Raw genomic sequence first — 27,484 nt, 5'->3', positions numbered from 1 at the left:
AAAATCCATCCAGGAAAATTGCTCCTCAACCTCATCAGCCAAGAACTAAATACACACAAGAGAGTTTCTGCCTATTAAGTAAGATGTTCATACAGGAAAATACAGCCTGGTTTCTCCTATCCCCACCATCATCTCCTGTTCAGGGCTACAGTGAGTCTGATCTACAGGGCTACGCTGAACCAGAAGACATTCCATATGCAGACAAACAAGGCTTGGGCTGGATTTCGCCCCTCCCCCATCAGATTTTAGTCTCTTGAACATATGGACTCAGACACTGGAAAAGTAGTATTTACATAACATAGTGTGTGTGTTAGAAAAGCAGATACCAAAATACATTAATGAGCATCTGGTTTATGCTTCAGTTTCTCTCTTGCGATTTAGAAGGACCAGCATTCCCATGAGATAATGAAGGGCATCCTCCTCACCAGCCCCACCAAAAAAAGGGAGAAGTGAAGATCTCTGACTACATCAATGCTTATGCACCCCCACCTCGGCAATGCCAGGGTCCAGAAGTCCTCACTGACTCCCACACGCAAGGCACTGGGTTAATGGAGTCCTGATCTCTAAGGCCAGAAAGAGGCCAGCAGGCTCCCTGCAGGAGCTTAAAGGAAAAGTTAGCAGCAGCAGAGGTCAGTCTCATGCTTTTACGGATCTGTGAGGTCTTGGATAAAGGCAGCAAGGAGAGAGAGAAACCTGAGTGAGAGCTACTGGAGTCACCTGACTGCTCTCTACTCAGTTCCCAGCCATCCAAGGCCGCAGCAGCACTTCTATGGGTTCAAGATAAGTCTCATATAAGGCAGTGCGCATTCCTGGAAATACCATCTCAATACCGTGCACACAGCCAAAGCTAACATCTGTGGCCCTCACTCCTGCCCTTTGAATTTAGCTACTTCTTCTTCCTCCAGGGGGCTGTCTGAGCTGTCTGAGAAGAATTCCTCCTGGTTGTACTGCTTTACCCTGGATTCCAAGACAGTTATGCGCTGTTTGAGCTTCTGCTGGGCAGCATTGTACTCAGTTAGGAGCCGGGCAAAACGGGTGTGCAGCGTGTTCAGATGGGACTCCAGCCTCTCCAGTTTCTGCTCAGTGTCCTTCCCTTCCGAGCTCTCTGCAGCCGCAGACTCATCCAGAAGCCCTTCCTTGATCAGGATCTCCCGGCCACGCTCCTCCAGGACCCGCTTGGCATCAGGGTACTCAGTCACTGCTTCCATCAAGTCATCCTTCGACAGGCAGAAGAGATCGGAGTAGCCAAGGCTTCGGATGTTGGCCGTGCGCCGGTTGCCCATTTTGCTCCCTTTGATGTTGAGGATGCTGATCTCGCCAAAGCAACTTCCTGTGGTGAGTAAAGCATACTGAGTCACGCCATCGTCTGCCACCACAGCCAGCTTTCCTTCCTTGATGATGTACATCTCCTTGCCAATGTCCCCCTTCCGGCAAATATAATCTCCTGGGCTGAAAACCTGTGGTCGAAGCTTCAGCACTAGCTCCACTAGCAGACCAGCCTCACAGTCCTGGAAGATTCTTACTTTCTTCAAAGTCTCCAGGTGGACATTGATGGCAATCTCCGCCCTCAGCTTGTCAGGGAGGTTCTTGAGGACCTCACGCTCATCCACAGCCTTCTTGTTGGTCCACAAGTAGTCAAACCACTTGATAACTTTGGCCTCCATGTGCTTGCTGACCTTGCGGAATTGCATGTAGTGCTTGATGGCATCTATCTTGGCCTGGAACTCTGCCCTGGTGGCATTCATGTTGGAGATCATGGAGCCCACATTCCCCACGATGGTGGCGAAGATCAGGACACCAATGAGGAAGTCGACAATGACAAAGAGGTACTCCTCATCGCGCTCCGGGGGCGGGGTCTCACCAATGGTTGTCAGGGTCAGAGTGGACCAGTAGAGGCAGTAGACATATTCTCTGGCAAGATAGCCATACTCAGGGTCGGTGATATTGGGGTACACCCAGGTGTCTGTCCCAAACCCAATGGCCTTGGAGATGGCATAGTAAATACAGGCGTTCCAATGGATGATTATCAGGATGTAGAGAACCAGGTTGCTGATCCTGAAGATATTTGGGTAGCTGGTTCTGGTCTCGGTCCGGTCAAAAAACTCAAACATGCGGGAGAAGTGCAGCAGCCGGTTGAAGCGTAGTTCAGGCTGATGTAATCCCACTGCAAGGTAGGCCAGGTCTGTTGGCAAGATGGAGAGGACGTCCAGCTTGAATTGTAAGGTGGTGATGTAGTTATCCCGTAGCTTCTTCGGGTCCCTGACCAGCAGACCCTGTTCCAAAAAACCTACCAGAGAAACAAGGGGAAGAATTATCCTGGCTCAGGTATGTTTGTTCTCCTGGATTTGGGGTTGCATTCAACCAACATACACATATAGTAATTAAAATATTTCTAATTCCACCTGATCTGCTCAGTCTACAAGCCTTTGCCAGCCCTCGAGCGCTTCATCTGGAAAAAGCCACAAAAAGGTATTACTTAGGGCTTTACTCTGATGACACAGAGATAGGAGGACATACTGATGTTTCTGCCCTGCATATAGTGAATTAGATCAGAGCTCTTCAGTGACAGACAGAAATTGCAAAGCAGCCAGCTGCGTTCTGGGAACATTAAATTCTACCATTTTTCCATTTAGATTACTCATTCACGTAACAGATATCAAACCAGAGACATAGACCTAAAGCTGTGCCCGAATACTAATGGTCATGTGGGTAATTTTGTACAATTATTCATAGGTGAAGTTAAAAGCTGTGGATGATGAATCTTTCATTTTGAAACTTAGTCTATTTTACAGAGCTTTTAATGAGATTCTTTCTCCAGAGGCCATTTCCTGCCAGCTAACACCAAGGCATGGATTAAGCCAGTGGCTCTCAACCTTTCCAGACCACTGCACCCCTTTTAGGAGTCGAATTTGCCTTGTGTATCCCCAACTTCATCTCACTTAAAAACAACTTGCTTACAAAATCAGACATCAAAATACAAAAGTGTCACAGCACACTAGTACTGAACAATTGCTGACTGGTTTAATTTTACCATAGAATTATAAAATAGATCAATTGGAATATAAATATTGTACTTACATTTCAGTGTATAGATCAGTATTAACAAGTCATTGTCTGTATGAAATTTTAGTTTGCACTGACTTTGCTAGTGCTTTGTATGTAGCCGGTTGTAAAACTAGGCAAATATCTAGATGAGTTGATGTACCCTTGGGGTACGCAGAGGTCTTCTGTGGGGTACATGTACCCCTTGTTGAGAACCACTGGATTAAACCACTCCTCCTAAAGGAGCCCCAGATCAGGCCAGCCCCTCACAGCTTATATCAAATCTCGGGTAATGACATTAAAACAAACCCTTCCCAGGCTAGGCTGCCTCTTCTGCTCACCTGTGCGCAGCCGAATGACAATATCGGCGACGTAGATACAGTCTGAGACATAGTCCAGCACCAGCCAGTGGATCCAGTAGTCCCTCTGGAGGTCACTGAAACAGGATCTGCAGGAGAAGCACATGGCAGTAATTAGAGCGGGGGGTGTTATCAAGATACCAAAACCAATTCATCTCCATCACCTATACCGAACAAAGGTGGATACTGGGTTCCTACAGGCTGTGGTGTCTCGGTGGGCACCAGGGCTGATCTCTGACAATTGCCAGCCATTCCCTCGCTCCTCGGAAACTAAGTCCATCACATCTGGGACATTTGCCTTCCACTAAGCTAAGCAGTAATGCTACGGAAACTGACTCCCACACGCAACAGCACAATGCTGCTCCACCACCCCACACTCAGTTGTTACCAACCCAGCACTTACAGCCAACCTAGCTGGAAGAGGCTCTGCCTTTCCTGAGCCGTGACAACAGAAAAATGTGGGTTTTTTGCCATTGATGCAACAAGATCAAGCACTTCCCCTCTGCCTTCTCATGGCCAGGGATGGTCTGCCTCAGTTTCCCTCCTTGGACTCCTCAGATATTCCCAAGACATTCACAAGTCCAACAGATGCTTTTCTGGGGGTCTGGCTTTTTAGCATAAAGTTCAAAAATGAACCCAAGAAGACTTCCACCCCGGCCTTACTCCCAGCACAACCCCACCTCCCCAAGGTACTGTCTCTTACTGCTCTCAGAGGCACTGGACGAGATGCAAGGCCTGGCCTGCTTTCTTTGTCCGCCTCCCCAAAAGGAAAGCAAAACTTCCAACCCAGGCTTTCTACCCAGCCATAACTCCCTCCCAGAGGGACCACTGCAGGAGACACTCTTCCTGCAACTTCACTCTACAGTCACCGCCCCCCAACTGTCTACTGGCCACTGCTTCCCCCTACCACACCTCCAATTTAGACACATGACCACCTCGCACATGATCTAATTCATCCTCTCTGCGCTAGGAGGCAAATCAGCTGTATAACAGGTGGGCCGAACCCTCTCTGCCTTTGAATGGGCCAGCCACCCAGTGACAAGCAGCCTCAGAAACAAACAATGCAAGACATAAGCCAGTTTTCAGCTGGCCGATGCTAGTCTCAGAGATAGCATCTATGGTGGTGGAAGGGTTACAGAACAGAGTTGCCCTGGAATGCTCCCTACTCACCTTGCCACGAGTAAACACCAGTTGTAAAGGACGGGCACTGCAATGACAAGCAGCCAGTGGTAATACCAGTCTTCTGCAGGATCCACCACAAAGAGCTCCCATTTCTTCCTGAAAATAGAAACCGAGGCAACTAGGGCATCGGAGACTGCATGTGGTTAATGGCACAAGCAGCATCAATTACAGCTTGGTTTAATTATCATATCGAGCACTGAACCCCTTCCATCTAAAAAGCACTAAGCATCTGCCAAGGTTGCTCAGTTAACCATCCCCCACCCAACACCCCTTTGCACTAGGTAAAAAATGAGCTCACTCAATTTACAGATGAGGAAACTGAGGCACAGAGCGGCTAACTGACTTGCCCAAGGTCATGCAGCAAGTCAGTGGCAGAATCAGGAATTTGAGTTCCAAGCTGCTGTTGCCATCACTAGACAACATGCTCTCTCATATAGAATGTTGGGACAATATGTGTCAGTATAATAGATGCAGCTCTGAGATAGTTTATAACTCTAGTATTGATTAGGCAGAGTGAAATGCATGTCCATGCAGTTTAGGGGCATACAAGGCACCACACTAAGGAAGGAAGTGGGTTGCTGTGGCAGCTAGTACTATGGAATTGCCATTTCCGTTCTGCTGTATGCTGCCTGCAGTCTGCTCACTGAATCGCTGGGTCCAGCCTTTGAACTGTTCCCAAGCATTTGATCCTGCTTATCTAGGGACTGAGCAGTAAGATGTGTGTGCTGCAATTGCTAGATTTCACTGGAGGAGATAGGGGACAGAAACTCTGCTTCCCAACTGATAGGCTTGTCTATCATTCACTCTGTGCCAAGAGGACAAAATTCCCCCCAGCCTTTGAGTTTACAAAAATCCCTCTGAGAAATAGAAAACAACTCATTTGCCAACAAATTTCACTGTTTTCCATGTGGCAATTGCCAGTTCCCTCACCCTCTAGTGCTGCTTCTGCCACCTTCAAAACCAGCATCTTCTGGCCTTTTGTTTATACCTCTGGTTTTGCACAGCACAGGCATCATCAGCAGGAATGCACCGAGCTTTGAGAATAACGCATTTGGCAAAGCCTGGAGAGCAGGTTCTCACATGGTTTTGGTAGGGCCACAACAACAGTAATTGTTCAACATGGCTCCAAAAATGGGTCAAGTGTTTTCAGAGAAACAAACTGTCTTCTACTGTGTCTGCACATCACATAGCTGATCTCAGAGACAGCTAAGCCACCAGCTCCCAAACTGTGGGTCATGACCCCAAATGAGGTTGTGCCATCAGCAGATGGTGTTGCACTGATCCCTAGTGTGGACATAGGTGCTGGAACTAGGGATGCTGCCACATCCCCTGGCTTGAAGTGGTTTCCATTATATACAGGGTTTACAGTTTGGTTCAATGGCTTTCAGCACCCCCACTGTACAAAATTGTTCCAGCACCCTTGAGTGTGGAGGACACCATTTTGCTCCGTACATCGCATATTGCGCCTGCAGGATCACGATGTATGGAGGGTGCTATTTTGCTCTATGAACCCCTGGTGGTCATCATGGATGGGTCAGCCCCAAGGGGAAATAATTGCTTGAGGATGCCGAAATGCTGCATCACAACATCACATTAGTGACAATGTCATGACAGGTATTGGCTTGATTTCTGTCCCCAATCTCTGGCCAATGAGATATTTCTCCCTAGAAAATGATGGAAATGGGAAACCCCCACCCTTAATCATCCCTGTGTGCACCAGGTGGCCAGGGAACCCATCCTGAATTTTGTGGGACTATCCTGAATTTACAAATCCTCAAATGGACCAATGGCCCCACATAACTACAGGCTGACAAACATGTAACAACCACCGTCTTTGCCATCCTGTCATATAACATTATGGTGACATTTTTGTTGCATCACAACAGGCAGACGCAGACAGATTTTGCCTGCAAACCAAACCTCAGCAAGGTGGCAGCCCCCTGTCCAGAGCTCATTCTGGTTGAAGAACCTCACTGTACCCCTTCAGAATATACTCCAATTCCATCTCTCTGTATTCGAGTTCTAAGCCTATTGCCTCTGATAATTAACAAGATACCCTTAACCTCGCAGGGCAGAACATTTTCTTCTCTGCCTATTAAAGTCTCAGATACAAGCCTCTGATATTTTTCTCCCGCAGAAAACAATCATTTCTCAGTGTTCTAATTACCATTTATAATGGAGGGGTCCATACTAGTCAGTGACCTTTGCCCTTTAATTATTGAGAGGAAGAAAAGCTAGGTTACTGTTTTTCACCATGTGAGAGTGTGTAGAGCAGATGAAAGGACTGGATTTGAAAGAGCCTTTTAGAGAACTAGCCCTCACAAAGTATGTTCTGGAAGAAGGCTTGGGCAAGGAACACACTTCCCTTCCTCTCCTGCAGATGATGAAACAAGACTTACAAGCATCAGCCGGGTGACTCACTCACTTTGTCAAAATCCCCTGGGGAGTTCCTCCTGGAAGGAGCTACTGCTGATGAGAAGTAGCTGGGCCTAATAGCTGGAGTTTGGGTTGGGGAGCTGGGAGACTAGAGACCATTTCAAACTTTGCCTCAGATTTCCCATTTGAGCTTAAACACCCAAAACCAGGGGCTGTCAGCCAGGGGATCATGAATAGCCACATTGCCTTCCCATATTGCAACATGGAAGAGTGGTCACGGCTAGATCAGAAGCGGGTCGTGGTATAGAAAAGGGGGCCACCATATGAAAAAGATAGCAAACCAGTGCTATTAGCCTTAGTTTTGCCCTTCTAGAAAATGGGGACACTACAACTTACAGATCCTTATAAAGTGCTTTGAGACCCTGTGATCAGGATGTGCCAGCTGTGAGCACTGTGGCAAATATAAGTGATTAGTGTAAGGGTCTAGTACAGAATCACAGATGGCATGTGAGACTAGACAGCGAGTAAAGGGTACGCACCAACTACAGGTGCAGGTGCTCACGTCTGGGCAATGGATCAGGCACAATGGATCATACACTTCCTCTACCAGGGCCCTGTACCAGCTTCCAAACAGTAAACACACTGATACCAAACTGTTCAGAAACACAGTTAACCAAGCTGGGTCTGGTCCTCTGACTTAGCACAGCATGGTGACCCCAGTCACTTCTAGTTCATGCAACCGTCCCGCTTGTATCAGGGCACACAGTCAAATCACTTAGCCCCCTTCATCATGGGAGAGAGGAGCCCAGAGGGTGGGGGGAAGAGGTCTACCACCACATGCAAGAAACATTTCCCTTTCTGCCAAGATGTTTTAGAGAAAAAAACTCTACTTTTTGCGTTTGCTGCTATCATTTTCTTGGTCCCCTTGGGCATTGCCATCTGCTTCGGTCACCATCTGGAGCTCCGGCCCATGGAACCGCTCAAGAAATGAGTCTGGCCTTTGCTCCTCCTCTCGCAAGCCTTTGTTAGCCCAGTCTCTGAGCACCACGACCAGCCGGACTATCCTGGCCAGGGAGAGAAGAAGTCAGAGTTAGGAATCTGTGCCGTGACAGAAAATAACACATTCCCGGCAAGCACATTGTTCAGAGGCGTCGCTGTGCGGTTCCAAGTGCAGCTGCATGGCTGCTTGTGGACTGTGCACACCTAAGCCAAATGCCTATTCTAAACCATGAACGTACAGCATGAGCACCCTCCAGCCCCCTGGGCTCACTTGCTCGGCATTCTAGCCCTCCATACAGCTGGACACGCTTATTACATGCCAGGTGAACCTGTACAAAAAACAGCAAGTCTGAATCCAAGATCTTCAACCCCTGTAAAGCCAATGGGATCCAGTGTGATGCCAAATGTCCCCAACTCCCACTGAATGCATCGAGACAGGAGGGAGCTCAGCTCAGCAAAGGACTAAGCCGTAAGCCAGGAAAATGTCACCTCTTCAGGGGGTGAATGAAAAGGCCACAGTTGTAACAGAGCCCACTTTGCCGAGTGCGGCTGGAAAAGGATTTGCCAGAGGTGACAGGTTAATACTACACTTTGTAAGCACAGAGTAGCTGGGCCCAAACATGCTGGTCATCTGGAACCCCACACAGCCCCTGCAAAAGCAGTGGTGGTTGAACAGTACTCAGTGCTCAACCCTTCATCCTCCACCTGGCTACATCCCACAGGCACATGTACCTGGACAGAGCTCCTCTCCCTTGGAAGGTGGAGCGGTCTGGCTGATCTGCATTGTCCAACGCAGCCACCCTCTGCAGCTCCGAGGAGGTATCATCAGCTGCAGACAGGGCTCTGCAGAAGAGAAAAGAGATCAGGATAACTCTCTGCTTGCTCGGTGTCCACCACCAGTTACGTTAGATGAACTAGACCCTGAGGGAAGAAGAGACCTGACATCATGAAGATCCTGCCCTCCTACTTCCCAGCCCTCTGCTCCTTCACATGTGCAATTGCCTAGAGTCCCCAGGTTAATTCAGACATAGACTTCCCCCTCACACACCTGTGCTAGAACTGTTATTTCAATCCTTGATTTCCTCCCCTCAGCCTGGAGAGGTTGTTCATGGTAATATCGTCTCCTCAGTGTTCCCCTCCAATCATGTGAGCCCACTTTGCTTTCTGTGGAGAATAGGGTGGGTGTCCAGGAGGAGCTGGAGTAAAGTGACCAGGCTACTTGCACAGTGAGGTCTGGATTTCCCTTTGGATACTCACTGGTTTCACCAGCCCCTGGGGTATGTGTTCAATGCTAAAGTCCTGCTTCTGAGAGGGAGAATGGTCCAATGATTAGGGTGCTAGCCTGTGATTCAGGGGACAGGAGTTCAAGTCATTGCTCCTCCAGAGACGGCCAGTGTGATCCTGGGTAAGTCACTTAGCTTTCCGTGCCTTTGCCTCCATCTGTACAACAGGGATAACTGCACTGCCCTGCCTCGCAGACATCTGCGAGGGTAAATACATTAATGATTATGAACTGCTCAGATACTAGCATATTATTGTTATTCTTCCTCCCTGGCTCTACAGAGCACAAAAGTCCTTGGCTCCTCTCACAGTTTGCCCCCACCTCTCTCTATCTTCCGCTAAGTCAGCCACCAGGCTGCACACCACAAAGACAGGCTCAATTGGCCTGCCTTCCAGCATCCTAACCATGTGCCCTGCCCACTGAAATCACTGGGGCTTCTTCACTACATTTACTATTCTTGGTCCATAGACCTTGCGCAGGTCCCTGTTAGATCTTCTGCATGTGTCATTCTCCCTTACTGGCCCCAAAATTCATCTCAACACTTCATTTTTAAAGGTAATTAGCATCTTTCTTCCTTCTTAGTCAGTGCCCGGGCTCACGTCCGTATAAAACTACCATCTTTATGCATCTAAAGCTTGGGCTCTCTCAGTAGTAGTTTGGAGCTGAACATTCCCTGCCAAGCAAAGTAACAGGTATTCCAGCTCAGTAACTGGGCCTTACTTTCTTCTCCTACCAAACTGTTCATGGGCATCAGTGTGCATAAGTACTGAACCTGTCTAACTTGTTACTATTTCAATGGGGGCGTATAAGTATCTAAGACAGATAGCACCTTCAATGTTATTGACTACAGTAGGAGAGGTTGGGACCTCTCAGCAGCATTCCCCAAAGCTCCAATACATTTTAAGTAGGTGGTGTATGCACCCTTTTCTAACACATGGCACATACTGTGGGCATTGCCTGACCCACACAGAGCCTTCCTGGGATCTGCCCAATGCCTCAGCCAGGACTGGAACTCCAAATCTAAGCCTCATCCCTCAGGCTCCTACCTGGATTCTTCCTGCAGGACCCACCACTCTCTGGCCTGAGAGAAAACGACTCGGCTTTTATCTTCGGGAGCAGCATTAACAAGACACTATCTGGTCTGCCTGCCAGGCTGAGCCAGCAGAATAGCTCTGCTCCCCCTTCAAAACTGGGTGTCCAAGATACACCTTCTCACATACACACACACACTTTTCCCATATCAACTAGAGGTTCCCTATACCACTCTGGTTGCTTTCAGTTTAAGTTCCCCTAGATCTGGGTTGTGCTGTCCAGATCCCTCTATTATGCCATGCCTGAGAGGGCCAGATACCTGCCGAAGGAGTCTGAGGCCCATCTGTCCTTTCACCCCTACTAATAGACTCCCCTTCTCTAGCAGACCATTCCTGTTCCAAACTGAAGAGCAGCCTGACCTGCTGGAGCCGAGCTCAGTCCGCTCCGGATCATCTTCAGTACTGGTTGTGACAGACAACTGGGGAGGGTGGCTGGCAGGCGAATTCTTCAGACCATTACTCTGTCCCTTCATCCTCCATGTGAGAAAGCCACTGGCATGAACCCTGCCCCAGGAAGCAAGAAAGAGCAGAAAATAACTAAGATCTGAAACATATGGCACACACATAACACACTCCATGCAGGGCTGTCCCCAACCCCCTATACACAGCACTCGTGAAGGCTTCTGCTGTTGGAAGAGGATGCATCCAAGAACAAAGGCTTTGCTGACCTAGATCATACTAAAAAGGCATTCCCCATTGTGCCTCCAACAGTAGCCTCTGCTGGAGGAAGATGAAAATTACCCACAATGCATTTCATGTAGGGTTGCCAGGTAGCTGGTTTTCAACAGGAATGGCCAGTCAAAAACGGACCCTGATGAGCCGTTAGCAGTCCGGTTGGCAGTGCAGCGCTGGCCCAGGGCTAAGGCAGGCTCTCTGCCTGCCCTAGCTCTGCGCAGCTCCTGGAAGCAGCCACCAGGTCCTTGAGGCCCCTAGGCGCATGGCCAGCTAGGGAGGCTCCATGTGCTGCCCTCACCCCAGTACCAGCTCCACAGCTCCCATTGGCCAGGAACCGCGACCAGTAGGAGCTGCAGGGGTGGCACCTGCAGGCACAAGGGCTGCGCACAGAACCTCCCTGGCCGCCAACACACCTAGGGGCTGCAGGGACCTGACGGTCGCTTCCTGGGAGCCATGTTAAGTGCTACAGGGACCCCAAACTCCAAACCCTCTCCCACACCCCAAACCACTGCCCCAGCCCAGAATCCCCTCCCACATCCAAACTCCTTTCCGGAGCCTGCGTCCCATACACACACCACGCCCCAGCTCTGAGCCTCCTCCTGCACCCCAAACCCTTCATCCCCAGCCAGGGTCCTTACCCCTGCATATATACCCCAACCCCCATCCTGGAGCCCCCTCCCACACCCTGAACCCCTCATTTCTGGCCCCACTCAGAGCCTGCACCCCCATCCCAGAGACCATACCCCCTGCACCCCAATCCCCTGCCCCAGCCTGGTGCCCTCTCCTGCACCCCAAACCCCTCATTCCCAGCCCCACCCCAGAGCCCACATCCCCTCCCACACAAACTCCCTGCGCCAACCTGGGGAAAGAGAGTGAGGGTCGGGGAGAGTGAGCAATGGAGGGAGTGGGGATGGAGCAAGCAGGGGCAGGGCGGGGGTGTTCAGTTTTGTGCCATTAGAAAGACGGCAACCCTAATTTCATCATCACAGGCAGCTATCCCAAACCATGGTTTTGTGAATAAATCTCATCATGTACTATCCACATGCAGGCTTGGGGTTAACCCACGGGGCTGGAAACGGGAAGTCTGGGTTCTAGACTCCCCAAAGGGCTGTCAGCAAAGTAGTTTATCTCTGTGCTTGGCAGTTTCCCCATCTGTAGTCTAGCAAGAACCACACTTACTAGCCTGTCTCATGGGACATGGCTGGGAGCAGTCTTTTGACCATCTTTTAAAAGCACGTGCATCTCCTGACAAGGGTGCAAGTGTATATGTGTACAGAGAGATCACATGAGGCAGAGGAAAAATTGTCTCCGCTCTGTCCTCTGTACTGATCTTTCCCTATTTCTCCCTCATTTTCCTCTTCCTTAATCTCTGCCTCTCTCTCTTCCTCCCTGCCCCCATCGCCTTTTGCTCCACTCTGCTTCTTCCATGCCTCCCTCCCTTCCCCCATCCCCCTCCCTCATTGCCCTTCACTGTGCTGTGTGAATGGAAAGATGCTCTCGCACTAGCTCTAATCTTTGCACAGTTACCAGGGTGATGGCATCAACATCAAGCACTGCCCTAACAACAGGTGCCAGCTGCTCCAGGGGCTGCAACCTCAGCAAGATAATGAGGCCCTAAAGAGGGAGCTTGCAGGGAGGAGCAGCTCCTTCAACCCCCCACCCCCTTGTGAATACTCAATAGTTATGAAAGCAGAAGACTCCAGGCAGTGAAGAAAGCCAAAGCCACCCTGTCACCGAGGTGCTGCTGAAGGCCTGTCTTGCAGCCAGGGCTGGCAACGCCTGGTACCTGTCTGCTTACAAAGAAACCTGACCTGCAGGGCAGCACAACAGCCCGGAAGTTTGCCCAGCAAGCCACGAGCCTCATCAGGCACAAGTTCTCTGCTGCGTTTGAAATTAAGGCTACTCATTAAAATGGGCCTTTCTGAGCCTCTGACTAGCAGCTGTCACTGCCCTGCTCCAGATAGCAGCAGGGAAACCATAATAGATACATGAACAATGCTGCGGAATTGTTAGAGCAGGGGGTCTCCAGGTTTATCATGGTGTGCACCACATCTTAGTAGAGAGACTGCTGCCCTCCCCACAGTCACGACTCCGGAATTTCCCTGTGGCAGCCACGGCACCAGGATTCTTTTAATGCAATTTAGCAGCTGGAAACCAGGAAGAGACTCAGCCCAGCTCTCCCCATCAAGTACCCCATAGACAAACTCTGTATTAGACAGTAATAGCTTGTTTTATTTCTAGGGGGAGGAGGGAAGATTTTATGCTCCCCCAGAATAATCCCCAATTCACCTTTATAATGCACCCAAGGCTAAGCTTTGTCCCCTTGTTCACTCAAAGTTTTAGTGCAGTGTCTCACAGGTGAACTGTTTAAATATCTAGGCAGACTCAGGGGGTGGAGAAGTTTGTCCTTATACCTGACGAACTGTGCAGAGTGGAACTATCTGCCCATGATACAGAAGCAAAAACAGGACTTAAGATGCACAGGGTGAATGAACCATTCCAGAGAACTCATATTCAAATGGGTCCAAGCCCCCCCTCCCTTACATTATAATACCAATTGAACCAATGATGGCTCAAGGATTGTGTAGCTGGACAGAGCCCACGGTGTTGTTTACAGGTCCTTAAATAAACCTCTGACTGGCACAGAATCTCAGATCCTCCAGAATAAAAACTCCACGTCCTCAAATGAATTGGGGAACAGGCCCAGGTGGACCCAGCCCTATCTCAGGTAGCATGGAGGCAGGAGATGCAGGAGCTAAGGGATCTGACAGTCCAAGGCAGCTTTGCTCTCCTTCTGCTACCCAGCAAGTTATGACAGCTGCCCCCAGACTCAGGAGATACAGCTCAGTTTAACTAGGGGCCCAGCTAAGAAGAGGGCAGCTGCTCCAATTCAAGCAGATGCTTAGAAGTAACATCTCAGCTGGCTCTGCTGTTTCATCTTTTCCAGGTCCTGCAGCACACTGCTGAAGTCCTCGTACATCACGCCCTTCCCCAACACACCTGAGTCCTGACTTGGGCAGTCACTGCAGCAGAGGAGAAGAAGGGTGTTTGGGTTCCAGGCCCCACTCTCTGCTGAGGCTGCCTATGAATGAGCCAGGTAAGGCAAATTCTGGTTTCTTTGGTATGAACACTTATCCCTTAGGAATGGAACTGAAAACACAAAACTCACATCGCAGAGGCCACCGTACAGGAGCTTAGACATAAAAAAAACCTCCACACTCTCCTGCAAAGGTCTGGAGCCTTTGTAGCAGAGAGAGTAACGTTCCGGTGGGGCGGGGTGCAAACTGGTTTCCAAGTGCTAACCTCCTGCTCCCACTGCCAGTGTCTCCCAGCATTATTTCCCAGTCATTGTTACTGTGCCCATTTCACACTGACCCAGGAGCTTTAGGATCCGTGCTCACTTAGAATATTAGGGTTGGAAGAGACCTCAGGAGATCATCTAGTCCAACACTCTGCTTGGAGCAGGGCCAGCACCAACTAAATCATCCCAGCCAGGGCTTTGTCAAGCTGGGACTTAAAAACCTCCAAGGATGGAGATTCCACCACCTCCCTAGGTAACCCATTCCAGTGCGTCACCACCTTCCTAGTGAAAAAGTGTTTCCTAATACCCAACCTAAACCTCCCCCACTGCAACTTGAGAGCATCGCTCCTTGTTCTGTCATCTGCCACCACTGAGAACAGCTTAGCTCCATCCCTTTTGGAACCCCCTTTCAGGTAGTTGAAGGCTGCTGTCAAATTCCCCCCTCAGCCTTCTCTTCTGCAGACTAAATAACCCCAGTTCCCTCAACCTCTCGTAAGTTATTTGCCCCAGCCCCTTAATCATTTTCGTTGCCCTCCGCTGGACTCTCTCCAATTTGTCCACATCCTTTCTGTAGTGAAGGGACCAAAACTGGACGTAATACTCACCAGTGCCAAATAGAGGGAAATAATCATTTCCCTCGATCTGCTGGCAATGCTCCTACTAATACAGCCCAATATGTTGTTCGCCTTCTTGGCAACAAGGACATACTGCTGACTCATATATAGCTTCTCGTCCACTGTAATCCCCAGGTCCTTTGCTGCATAACTGCTGCTTAGCCAGTTGGTCTCCAGCCTGTAGTAGTGCATGAGATTCTTCCTTCCTAAGTGCAGGACTTTGCACTTATCCTTGCTGAACCTCATCAGATTTCTTTTGGCCCAGTCCTCCAATTTGTCTAGGTCAATCTGTACCTACCTCTCCCCGCAGCTTAATGTCATATGCGAACTTGCTGAGGGTGCCAATAGAGACCCAGCTTTGGTGCTCAGGCACTTCCCTTCCAAGACAGCAGGCCCGGAGCAGTAAATCAGCTAGGTGAGTCAGTCCTGAGAAGGAAGAAATTCCTCACACCACTCCACAAAGGTCATCGTGGCTGAGTTAGGACCCCCCTAAGGGCTTAGCAGGGAGTCCCCCCGCCCCCCAGCCACCCCTCAAGAATTAAAATCTTGTCATAATGTAGACCTCATCTCTCCCTGTGAGCACAAAATGGGGAAGGGTTTATTTCTGGAGAATTGTGAATTCGTCCCTGCACTTCTCAAAACAGGGTCCTGGAGTCAGTCACCTGCCATGCACTACAGAATCCATAGACCATTCTGCAGCTCAGCTGGACATGTGGGCATCTGTTGCCATTAGGGCAGTCAATTAATCTCAGTTAACTCATGCGATTAACTCAAACAAATTAATCATGATTAATCGCACTTATAACAATAGAATACCAATTGAAATTTATTAAATATTTTGGATGTTTTTCTACATTTTCAATATTAATTTCAATTACAATACAGAATACAAAGTGCACAGTGCTCACTTTATATTATTATTTTGATTACAAATACTTGCACTGTAAAAAACAATTTTTTTCAATTCACCTCATACAAGTACTGAAGTGCAATCTCTTTATCATGAAAGTGTAACTTACAAATGCAGATTTTTTTTTGGTTACATAACTGCACTCAAAAACAAATCAGTGTAAAACTTTAGAGCCTACAAGTCCACTCAGTCCTACTTCTTATTCTGCCAATCACTAAGACAAACAAGTTTGTGTACATTGATGAGAGATACTGCTGCCTGCTTCTTATTTACAATGTCACCTAAAAGTGAGAACAGGCATTTGCATGGCACTTTTGTAGCTGGCGTTGCAAGATATTTACATGCCAGATATGCTAAACATTCATATGCCCCTTCATGCTTTGGCCCCCATTCCAGAGGATATGCTTCCATGCTGATGATTCTCGTTAAAAAAATAATGTGTTGATTAAATTTGTGACTGTACTCCTTGGGGGGAGAATTGTATGTCTCCTGCTCTGTTTTACCTGCATTCTGCATATATTTCATGTTATAGCAGTCTCAAATAATGACCCAGCACATGTTTGTTTTAAGAACATTTTCACAGCAGATTTGACAAAAATGCAAAGAAGGTACTGATGTGAGGTTTAAGAATCTGAAGTGACGTCCAAAATCTGAGAGGGACAAGGTGTGGAGCATGCTTTCAGAAGTTTTAAAAGAGCAACTCTCTGATATGGAAACTACAGAGCCCAAACCACCAAAAAAGAAAATCAACCAACTTTCTGCTAGTGGCATCTGACTCAGATGATGAAAATGAACATGTCAGTCTGCAATGCTTTGGATTGTTATCAAGCAGAACCCATCATCAACATGGAAGCATGTCCTCTGGAATGGTGGTTGAAATGTGAAGGGACATATGAATCTTTAGCACATCTGGCACGTATATATCTTGCAATGCCAGCTACAACAGTGCCATGCAAACACCTGTTCTCACTTTCAGGTGACATTGTAAACAAGAAGCAGGCAGCATTATCTCCTGCAAATTGTAACCAGCCTTGTTTGTCTGAGTGATTGGCTGACCAAGAAGTAGGACTGAGTGGACTTGTAGGTTCTAAAGTTTTACATTGCATTCAAAAATAAAACTGGGTTTTGGAAAATAATTCTACATTTGTAAAGTTCAACTTTCATGATAAAGAGATTGCACTACAGTACTTGTATGAGGTGAATTGAAAAAATATTATTTACAGTGCAAATATTTGTAATCAAAATAATATAAAATGAGCGCTGTGTACTTCGTATTCTGTGTTGTAACTGAAATTAATATATTTGAAAATGTAGTAAACATCCAAAAATATTTAAAATAGATGATATTTTATTGTTTAACAGCACTTTTAATCACTTGACAGCCCTAGTTGCAATGCATGCTGTACAGATCCGTCTCAGCGCAAAGTGCAGGGGTCACTAGGGCTGGTCGAACAAGGGAGATGGCAAGCTGAATTTGGCTGCTTCCTTGCTCCTCAGGGACAAGTGCTGCCACTGCCCAAATTGTGCCACTTGCCAGCAGGGCTTCAATTTGTGCCTAGATGGAGCCACAGTAGGTGTGACTGAAGATACTGTGGGGTTAAGACACCCCTGTTAGCATCACAAAGGCCATTGGCAAGAACTGCATTTCAGCGAGGGCCAAGGCTCATCAGACTGACTCAGGGAGAGGGTGCCAGGCACGTGGCCTACAGTGGAAGACCCCTGGAGAGAAGAATGGGAGGAAGCAGAGGGAGCAACGATGAACTGGTTGAGGAAATAGCAAGGGGAGAGTAAAATCAAAGCAGACCAGCGGTAATCCACGGGGACCCTGCCAGCAGTGCGTGAGTGCACGGGTAATACAACATTTGGCTACGACTGATTCTTCTCCTTGTTTTATCTACTTGCAGCAGTGGCACCTCTAACACCCCAGAGCTGTGTGCAGCCAGACACTGGGGCCATCAGGCAACTGCAAACACACATCACCTTCATCTCCAAACACAGGCCCCGGGTGAGATAAAGGAGCAGTTCCAGCAGCACAGAGAGCGTCTAGATACGCACACACAGGCCTGGCACATCTCCTTCAGAAGACATTGGAGAGCAACGAACATCTCATCCAGCAAAGAGCTCAGCCTATTGCCTGTCATGACATTAAGTCATTAATCATAGAATCACAGGACTGGGCGGGACCTCGCGAAGTCATCCAGGCCAGACCCCTGCACTCATGGCAGAACTAAGTATTATCTAGCATCCTAAGGCAATTATTTCCCCTCGGGGCTCACCATCAACGATGACCAACAAGGGTTCGTTGAGGACACATCTGGAATACTGCATGCACCATAGCGGAGACTTTCTACAAGGGGTGATGGTAGAACAGAGACCCACGGAGATGCCAGGGCCTGACTGGTTCAGAGAGGTTAGTGAAACCACACCTGCAAGAGCTGAAGTAAAGGAGATTAGGTTGGAGGATGAGGGAAGAAGAGAGTGGAGGCTTTGTAAGACTTCACGCAGTCTGGAGGGGACAGAGCAGAGAGGAGCTGTAATGCTAAGTCAGAACAGGCAGGTGGGAGTTTAAAGGGATTTCATGGGAATTTCTTGGCACAGAATAAAGCTGATATATAGGACAGTCTGCTAAAGGCAGGAATGGGAGCAACAAGGACGGACTCTTGCACAGTTCAGGGAAGAAGAATTCACGCTGGGTGTATAACTGCTGCCTGAACAATTAGGTATGGGGAAGAAAGGAGGGAAGAACAGGCCTAGTGTTTCCCTGGCCTTCCTTACTTCTGAAGCCACCTAAACTCCAGCCAAGGAAATTATACCCAGCTGGCCAAAAAGAGCACCAGTGTTATGAAGCCGACATCACAGGACTGTCAGAGTCTGATATGAATACGGTTAGTTGCTAAGCCTCCCGTCACCAGAGTAATGGGGGATGGTGCAGGTCAGGGAATTGAGCTGCAATAAGAGGTGTGAAGGGTGCAGGGCTGGGACTGCGGCAGGTCAGGACTGAGGGGCTTCAGAGTGTGGGGAGGACCCTGCACTGGACAAAGGGCGGGGGCTGTGCTGCAGGTTAGGAATCAGATCTGATGGCAGAGCTTACAATGCCTTACTGTTCTGGGCCTCGTCAAAGGCCGTGCTCTCAGTCCTGGATTTGCAGACACTGAGACTCACCCCAGCTTTAGGAACATGGCTGCAGAAGTCCTAGTCACTGGGGGCTCAAGCAGGGGCAGCTCTAGGCAGCCTGGAGGAGGTCTGCCGAAGCCGCGGGACCAGCTGACCCTCCGCAGGCAAGCCGCCGAAGGCAGCCTGCCTGCCACCCTCGCGGCAACCGGCAGAGCGCCCTCAGTGGCTTGCCGCCCCAAGCACGCGCTTGGCGTGCTGGTGCCTGGAGCCATCCCTGGGCTCAAGTCAGAGCAGGGAGGGAGTTCACCCACTGATGAGATGAGAGAATTGCTGCGTCAGCCACAGCTTCCCCAGACCAGTCATGCAGGGGACAGCTGCAGGGAGTGAAACTCCCGCAGGACAAGACATTTTATAAAGAACCTAGTCAAACTCTTTGCGGCAGAAGTGAGGCAGCTCGGTAATAATTAATGAGCACTGTCTCCTAACCTGGTTATTGGGATGTTTACTGGAAGATTATATCGGCTTTAAACTACTGGTGTTGTTGGGAAACAAGCAATAAGACAGAACAAAGGCTCAAGACAAAACACCTCTCAGCACACGCTTGTGGGTTGTTAGGACAATGGCAGAGTCATTGGCCATGAAGAGACTGACTCAACCTGCCAACGAGCCCACCAAACTGTTTTTAGACAGCAGGGCCCAAATGCCTGGGAACTCCAGCAGAATAGCAGTGACTCTCTCATAAGATGGTAGGGCTGTAGGTAAGATAGAGAGGCATGTATGTTGACTACGTTGTTTTAAAATCCTTTTCTCTAAATGTTTTATTCCTACTGTTCAGATTAAACAATACTTTGGTTTAAGCAGACCCTCTGGTCAGTCTAGTCACCAGAGATCAGAGATCTCTGCAGGGCAGAACTGCAAGTGTTGAGCCCAGTCAGACCTGGTGAGTAAGCACAGTCAATACACACAAAGTGCTGTAGCCCAGGGCCCAGTCTGAGAGTGGGACATTCATGGGATTCTGGCCCAGGAGAAGAAGGCCCACGTCCTGAAAGCTGAGAGGTGAACTCAGAATCCATGAAAGGGACGAGGTGCAGCTAGCCCCATAACTGGAACACTCTTCACAGAGGTTTCTCATTGCCTATTAAATCCAGAACATGTCTCAGCAGAGATGGGCCCTTGACCACACTGGTAGGAGGAATGGGCAGTTCCAGCCCTGACAACCTTCAGGGCTCTTGGCAGCTGGATGGGTCACCTGTCACTGCCCTTGTGACCAGACCACTGCAGCTCAGAATGCTAGATCAGACCCTGCTTAGGGGGATGATATCAGAGCTGTTCCTACCAGAGGGGCTGAGCAACTGAAATTCTCACAATTGCTCAAGAGACCACATATTCCTAATGCAGTCACAGGGCAGAAACCAAACTTGAGGCACCTAAAGGAAGTCTGTAGTCTCTTTCTGCCCAGCTTAGCTTTAAACTATATATACACATGGAGCTATACCTGTCTCATAGAACAGGAGGGACCCCAAAGTGTCATCGAGTCCAGCTCCCTGCCTTCACTAGCAGGACCAAGTACTGATTTTGCCCCAGATCCCTAAGTGGCCCCCTCAAGGTTGAACTCACAACCCTGGGTTTAGCAGGCCAATGCTCAAACCACTGAGCTATCCCTCCCCTGTACACATGTATCCACAGTGGGCAAACTCCTGGGTACTCCACTCCACTGCAAGTAATGTATACAGCATGCAGAGGTGCTAATAATAGATAAGTACGGAGTGGACACACCACAAACGATGTGGCAGCTTAAAAAGAAACTCCATGGAGATACAGGCATGTGCACTGAAATACACAAAGACCCATGGACAATAGCCACCAGTACACATGCACTAATAGTGATGTATTCCCTTAACACCACATATTCCTACATTAAAGACAGGCTGCATGGACATCATTAAATATACCAGGGGTAGGCAACCTGCGGCACGCGAGCTGATTTTCAGTGGCACTCACACTGCCTGGGTCCTGGCCACTTGTCTGGAGGGCTCTGCATTTTATTTAATTTTAAATGAAGCTTCTAAAACATTTTAAAAACCTAATTTACACTACATATAACAATAGTTTAGTTATATATTATAGACTTATAGAAAGAGACCTTCTAAGAACGTTAAAATGTATTACTGGCATGCAAAACCTTAAATTAGAGTGAATGAATGAAGACTTGGCACACCACTTCTGAAAGGTTGCCGACCCCGATATACACACACAAATTTCTCATTTACATATGCACCATACACTAAATAATACGCATATAGATTATATACAGGAAACGCTTATGCAGCACGCAGAGGAGTTGAGCACATGCATACATACATGCATGCAGTGCATTATAAACTGAACTTCTTTGTCTACAAAGAAAACATACATAGCAACATACAACAGAGGGACAACACCCAGTCATAGGCATACAGAGTGCAATGCATCTGGCATACGTATACATCCAACTATGCATGATGAGTAGATTCATAGACTTTAAGGTCAGAAGGGACCATCATGATCATCTAGTCTGACCTCCTGCACATCGCAGGCCACAGAACCTCACCCACTCCTGTAATGGACCCCTAACCTCTGGCTGAGTTACTGAAGTCCTCAAACTGGGATTTAAAGACTTCAAGTTACAGAAAATCCACCATTTACACTAGTTTAAACCAGCAAATGACCTGTGCCCAATGCCACAAAGGAAGACGAAACCCCTCAGGATCTCTTCCAATCTGACCCAGGGGAAAATTCCTTCCCAACCCCACGAACATGCACAGGTCGGTCCTACAGCCACTAGGCATATGCACACTGTGAGATGGGGGAACAACCACATATGGGGCACTCCAGGGGCAGAATAAGCCGTTGTACTTACTAATCAGATGTCCCGCACAGCATCTAGTGACAAAACTCAACCTCAGAGCAGCCTTTGCTAGCACAAGCGATTTGCTCCAATTGGCTCAGCCTCTCCAGTGCACTGCCATCTGACCCAGTCGCTCGCCTCCAAGTTCCTATCTCAGTGCAGAAGGTGGATCCAGCAAACCACATACAAACTTGTTATCTCCAGGGGCAACCAGGAGCTGACCAGGGATTCATCACCCCAAAAATTTTCAGCAGCTTCTAGGACTGAACTAATTTAGGATTTTAATTCCACATACTGATTTGAAAAGAAACAGCTCTGTCCCTGTTCCAAGGCGCTGCCTTTTGCCTGGGCTCAGGAGCTTGGCCAGTAGCCCATGGGGCAAGGCTCTAGCTTATAGCCAAGAAATGAAGTAAACTTGAGGTGAAAGGGGTTGGGGCAGGTGCCCCCAACAGTAGCGAAAGGGTCTCCGAGCTGCTCTGAGCTGGTCTCTCTCTCCCACTGCTACAGTGTGCGCATCCCCTGCACGGACCCAAAGCGCTAGGTGTACTTCACAGGCGTTAATCACAGATGGCTTTGTGTCTGGGGAATGAAAGGGGAGGAGAGATAAAAGCTCTCCCCCGGCCAACCCCCCTTCTGATACCACTGGGCTGGGACTGCTCTACTTCCCAGCAAATTCCCACTCGTCTTTCATCTGCGTCTGACTGAGTCTCCACCTGCCTGGAAAGAATATAGGGGTATCCATTGTCTTCCTTTCCCCTGCCCTCCTATGATGGGAGGTGGGGAGGCAGGCATTTCACAAAGCATTCAAGGAATAGCGTGGCTGGACAGAATAGCCATCCAACACACCTCCCTAGCAATTCTGATACGAGGATCTCCAAGCACTTCACAAACCTTCATGAATTAACCCACTCAGCCGCTCTGTGCCTCACAAGGATGTTAAGTGACTCACCCACTAGTTCCAAGACCCAAAGAAGAGTTCTGTGTAAGCTCAAAAGCTTGTCTCTCTCTCGCCCCAACAGAATTTGGTCCAATTAAATATGACCTCCTCCACTGTGTCACACTGAGCCAAAGAACTACACAATAAACTGGGAGAGTCAGAACTAGAGGTCCCACCTCTGCACAGCACCTCCTGCTGGCTTTAATCAATACAGCATGGGATACCGCAATCAGCCATAGCACTAATATTTTTATTTCCATTGTGTCTCTGCCATGCTACAGCTGTCACTCGGCCTCAAAACCACAGGAAAAGGCCAATATTTTAGTATCATACGCCTCCATCACCACTTTAGACACGCATTTACACAGAAGGGAGCAGGAAGTGAAATCTGACACACAAGCTTACCAGGGAAGCGAACAGGTCAGGGCGGAGATCATCAGGAGGACAGATTTATGTGGGAGACATTTCATGGGGCCATCTTTTCAGGGGGTATTAAAGCTTTCCAGAGGCCATTGTAATGAGAGACAGTGGGGGAGGGAGGGAATTCTCCATTTGCAACTCAGAACATCTACAGCCCAGAGGTTTATATAAAACGGGTATTTTATCCAATCCCCAACTATGTTAAAACATCTGTAAGGTGCAGCGGCTAATTACTTGGCTAGATCAGTTGGTTGCCACCTCCTACAGGAGTCTCAGGAGTCTTTGGTGTTTCTCTAAAAGTCCTAGGCTCTGGTGTTATGTGATTACATGAAAAGTCTCAGCTTACATTGAAAACAAAAAAGTCTCTAGCCATTATGGTTGCAGAGTAAACCTGAAAATATGAGTCCTAAAGGCTGAAAACTCAAAAGGCAAATGAAAAGAATCCAAAAAGTGTACTACAATTATTCTCAAATTTTACGATTTTGGGGGCCTAATTAATGATTTCTGCATGTCTCAGGTTGGTGATAGTGCTAAATGTATGCCTTTGCCCATCATGCCTGCCTCAATCTGGCCCAGGTTGGCAGTTCCATCAAAGATTACCTCAGTGCCAATCCCACTATCCCACAAAGCAGAGCTGGGCTGAGGGGTGTGAATGGAGCAAGCACTAGCTAACCATGCTTAACATCTAAATTCTGGTCTCATGCCAAAGGCTCTTTACTTGGCACCAGGGGAAGAGCTTGAGCAGCTGAGACCTGCCCCTTCACCCAACTCATTTCATGGGTGAAGGAATGTGGTGCGGCAACAGTAACACACTAGCAGTTAAGCCCTCATTTTTGCCACCCCTTGCTCTTAGATTGCCCTGGTTTTTAGCACCTTGTGGCAGCAGGAGTCTCGCATACGAACAGCGAAGATGCCCTTGGGACCACGAAGGATGAATCTGATGCTCCTCCTCTTTATACCAGCACGGTGAAGGAGAGAGACAAGGGAATCAGACACAGACCCCACAGACACCTACCAAAGCTTCATGGGAACTTCAGAGGCCTATTTGTTTCCATTCCTGTGAATCATGGCCAAGCAACTGCCCTGAGCACCTCTGTCACACAACCTGCTTCAAGCTTCCCCTTCCCACCAGCCTCTCCAGGGAAGCATCATTACAGACAGGGAAACTGAGGCATGGGGGTTAAGTGACTCACCTGAAGCCACTGTGGAAATTGTGCTAGCAACTTCCCTAAAGCCAAGGACAGTCTCTTTCTGCTACAGAAAAGCTGCCTCCACTCAAGGGCTCAGGAGCTCATCATGGACAGTGTCAGCCTGCCAGATGCCCGCAGTTCCCTGGCAAATCATTATGGAAAAGGGTCAGCAAGAGCAGCAGAACAGGACTTACCTTAGCAGAACAACAGTGGCTTAGCCAGTCTCATCTCCCGTCTCTGATGGAAAGGATGCCCCGAGGAGGAGGTGGCTGCTCCTCACCTGGAAACAGCAGCAGCATTACCAAGCAGCCTCCAGCCATGAATTCCCCATGGCCTTTGGCTTGTGTCATTTTTTTATTTTACACCAGTTGGCCAATTTCACCAACATGCTCTTACACAGTAAGAATACTGAACCCTTGTTAAATGTGTGGCTACAATACCCAGTACAAGGTCACAGCCCTGCAGCCACCAGGAAACTTCCTGATTATTCCTACCCAGGTTGATATGGTGAGTGCAGGAGTGCAAGTAGGGCAGTACCCTTCAGTACACAGTATCGGCAAGAGATTTTTAGCAGGTACAGGGTACCTGAATGACTTGGGGCTAGCCCCCTCCTCTGCCCCCCCCCAGTAGAGGAGGGGCTGTGCTAGGAAGGGCATTCATTCTTTAAATTGATTTAACAGCACACTACATATGCTAACAAACTTAAACAAAGGCTTTGTTTAAGTTTGTTTGTTAGCATATGTAGTGTGCTGTTACCTTGGTCAGGAGTCCTCAAGATGGTGCGAGGGGCAGATTCTGTTTCTCCCGATTGGTCTGAATTATCCACGATATCCATACTGCATCACATCAATTCCAAATAATTAGAGGAATGCCTTTGCTTGCACTGACCAGAGGATGTTTGGATTCTGATGTCAGCCCAGTTCTGCAGCCTGACAGGAATCAGGGTATTGCCCCCAGTGTACACAGAATTCTTCTTTGCAGCCAAACCAGTCTAACATGCATTTTGTTAACTAGAACTGGAGCACCAAAACAAAGAAAATAAATGCCTCATTTTCCAGCTTTGTGGGTGAGAGAACTATAAGTGAAGATTGATAGAGCTAAGACTTATTGCACATCTTTCCACCTTTATTCGAATGAAGCTCCTTCTGATCTGACAGCTCAGGCATTGTTCTGGATGAAACTGACAATTTACAAATTTGGCACCTAATCCTGTAAACCAGGGGTCTCAAACTCAATTTACCTTAGGGCCAATGCCAGTCCTCAAATCCTCCCAGTGGGCCAATGTCACTCATGCCACCTAGAACACCCCCCCTCAAAACTCCACAAACCCCCACCTGCCTAAGGCTCTGGGATGGAGTTTGGGTTGGGGAGGAGGTCTGGGGTAAGGGACTGGGGTGCAGGCTCTGGGAGGGAGTTTGGATGCAGAAGAGGTGAGAGGTTGGGCTCTGGGAAGGAGTCTGGGGTGCAGGCTCTGGAATGGAGTTTGGCAGCTGGAGGGAGTATGTAGGCAGGAGGTAGGGGTGCAGGCTCTGGGAGGGGGTCAGGGTGCAGTGCTTACCTAGGGCTCCAAGGCGAGGCAGGCACTGCCCCCACAGCATCCCATTGGCCGCAGGGGCACTCGGGGCAGGAGCAGCATGCAGAGGCATAGCCTCCCCTAGGCTGCAGGGCAGGGCCAGCAGCCACTGGAGCGAGCAGGCAGACACCGCTCAGTTCTGCTGCGCTGCCAGGGCCCCTGAGGGGGGAGTGCCCAGGGGCGGCAGGTGGGGCCAAGGAAGAGACCTGGCCCCAAAACTGCTGGAGGCCTGCGGGCCACATTGGGAAGGTTTGCAGGTCATAGAGGCCCGTGGGCCAGGGGTTTGAGACCCCTGCTGTAAACCCTTAATCATTTGATGGGTCCCATTGAAGACAATGTGACTATTTGCATGACTATGGACCACTTTTGTGGACTGGTAAGAGGTTCAGGAGTCTGTTCCTATAAAGGAAGTTGAATCCTCCATTGAAATGCAATGTTTGGGTACAATACCATAGAGCAGTTTAGAATACAGTTCTACTTAAAATGTGTCTTTTAATAAGTCATACATATGCTGAAATGACTCCCCACCTAACTCCCATATAAACAGACTGAATGCTACATATCTGGGGAGAAATGAATAGTTAAGCATGTTGATGTTTGTATATGCAAGAGGGAGTGTCAGAGGGGATGAGGAGAGAGTGGGGGCCCTGGGCTAGGGGCAGGGCCGGGAGGAGGCACATGGAGAGTCATGCGGGGATGTCACATGCCCCGCATTGTCCCTCCCGTGAGTGCAGTACCAGCAATAAAGGATTTCTACTTACACCACTGGGTGAGTGGGTTTAGAGGCCACCTCTCAGGGTCAGGATGCAGGTGGCCAGGTCCAGTGGCTAAAGCAGGAATCAAACCAAGAGTCAGAGCTAGAGCCCAGGGGCAAGAGTTAGAAACAGGGCAGGACGCAGGGAGTCAAACAGACAGGCTCCAATGTAGCAGCCAGAGAGCCTAATTGTGCAGAGAGTGACCAGATAGCAAGTGTGAAAAATCAGGACCTTTTCTTTTTTCTTTTTTTTTTTTTTTTGGGGGGGGGGGGGGCCAGCATAGTTGCATATATAAAAGACAAAGCCCCTAATAGTAGGAAGTCTGGTCACTTTAGTTGTGCAGACACTTCCCCATACCTCTCTTTGAGTTTAAATAGGAAACCCTGGCCAACCAGCGGTCCTTGTGTTCCTCCAGTCAGGGCCCTGGCGAGGCGTCCCTGATGTAGCTTCAGGTTTCATGGTCTCTCTGCTCCATCACTTTGTAGCAAGCTACTTGGTGGGAGCAGAGAAGCACTAGTCGCCTGGGAATCTTGCAGATCCAGGTTTTGGAGCTGTGGGGTCGTACCACCCTTAGCCAAGGGGCTGCTAGCACATACCAATGCCTTCGTTTAAAAATGCATTTTATTGATTGATATTTCCAGATTTACATACATACACACACACGAACAGCAGGACATTTGCCTTATACAAAATAAATCCATATTTCACCCCTGGTGGCTGCTCACCAATTGCCCTCTGAGTAGGCACCACAAGCCTGATCCTGGAAGTTGATGATTT

At 48.7% G+C, this 27,484-nt stretch overlaps 1 protein-coding gene across 9 annotated transcripts; it reads right to left on the bottom strand.

The window, feature by feature from the left end:
- Window positions 1-264: 264 nt before the first annotated feature.
- Window positions 265-27,484, bottom strand: CNGA2 (cyclic nucleotide gated channel subunit alpha 2). Of its 9 annotated transcripts, XM_050964334.1 has the most exons (13): window positions 27,065-27,484; window positions 26,714-26,779; window positions 25,268-25,395; window positions 24,574-24,659; window positions 24,063-24,140; window positions 21,845-21,980; window positions 15,220-15,347; window positions 10,692-10,835; window positions 8,691-8,801; window positions 7,850-8,023; window positions 4,572-4,679; window positions 3,384-3,490; window positions 265-2,287 (listed from the first exon to the last, which is right to left on the bottom strand). In XM_050964334.1, the coding sequence occupies exons 7-13, from the start codon at window positions 15,240-15,242 to the stop codon at window positions 864-866; spliced, it is 2,091 nt and encodes a 696-aa protein (XP_050820291.1). In that variant the 5' UTR covers window positions 15,243-15,347; window positions 21,845-21,980; window positions 24,063-24,140; window positions 24,574-24,659; window positions 25,268-25,395; window positions 26,714-26,779; window positions 27,065-27,484; the 3' UTR covers window positions 265-863. The 9 variants fall into 9 exon arrangements, with proteins under 9 accessions (XP_050820291.1, XP_050820289.1, XP_050820288.1 ...); XM_050964332.1 differs by having other exon boundaries at window positions 26,714-27,484; XM_050964331.1 differs by having other exon boundaries at window positions 25,268-25,389; window positions 26,714-27,484.

This window comes from Gopherus flavomarginatus, chromosome 8, assembly GCF_025201925.1.
Source record: "Gopherus flavomarginatus isolate rGopFla2 chromosome 8, rGopFla2.mat.asm, whole genome shotgun sequence".
Taxonomy (NCBI): Eukaryota; Metazoa; Chordata; order Testudines; family Testudinidae; genus Gopherus; species Gopherus flavomarginatus.
The sequence above is the reverse complement of the archived record's forward strand: the minus strand, read 5'-3'. Positions and strand labels throughout refer to the sequence as shown.

Bases quoted from the DNA above. Each gene is read 5' to 3' on its own strand.
- CNGA2 (XM_050964340.1), bottom strand. From the start codon at position 12,870: ATGAGGCTCGTGGCTTGCTGGGCAAACTTCCGGGCTGTTGTGCTGCCC. The intron at 10,836-12,817 runs GTCAGGTTTCTT...TTCCTGGGGCAG, and splicing joins GCTGTTGTGCTGCCCTGCAG to GGTTCATGCCAGTGGCTTTC. The intron at 2,288-3,383 runs GTGAGCAGAAGA...TTTCTCTGGTAG, and splicing joins TGTCATTCGGCTGCGCACAG to GTTTTTTGGAACAGGGTCTG.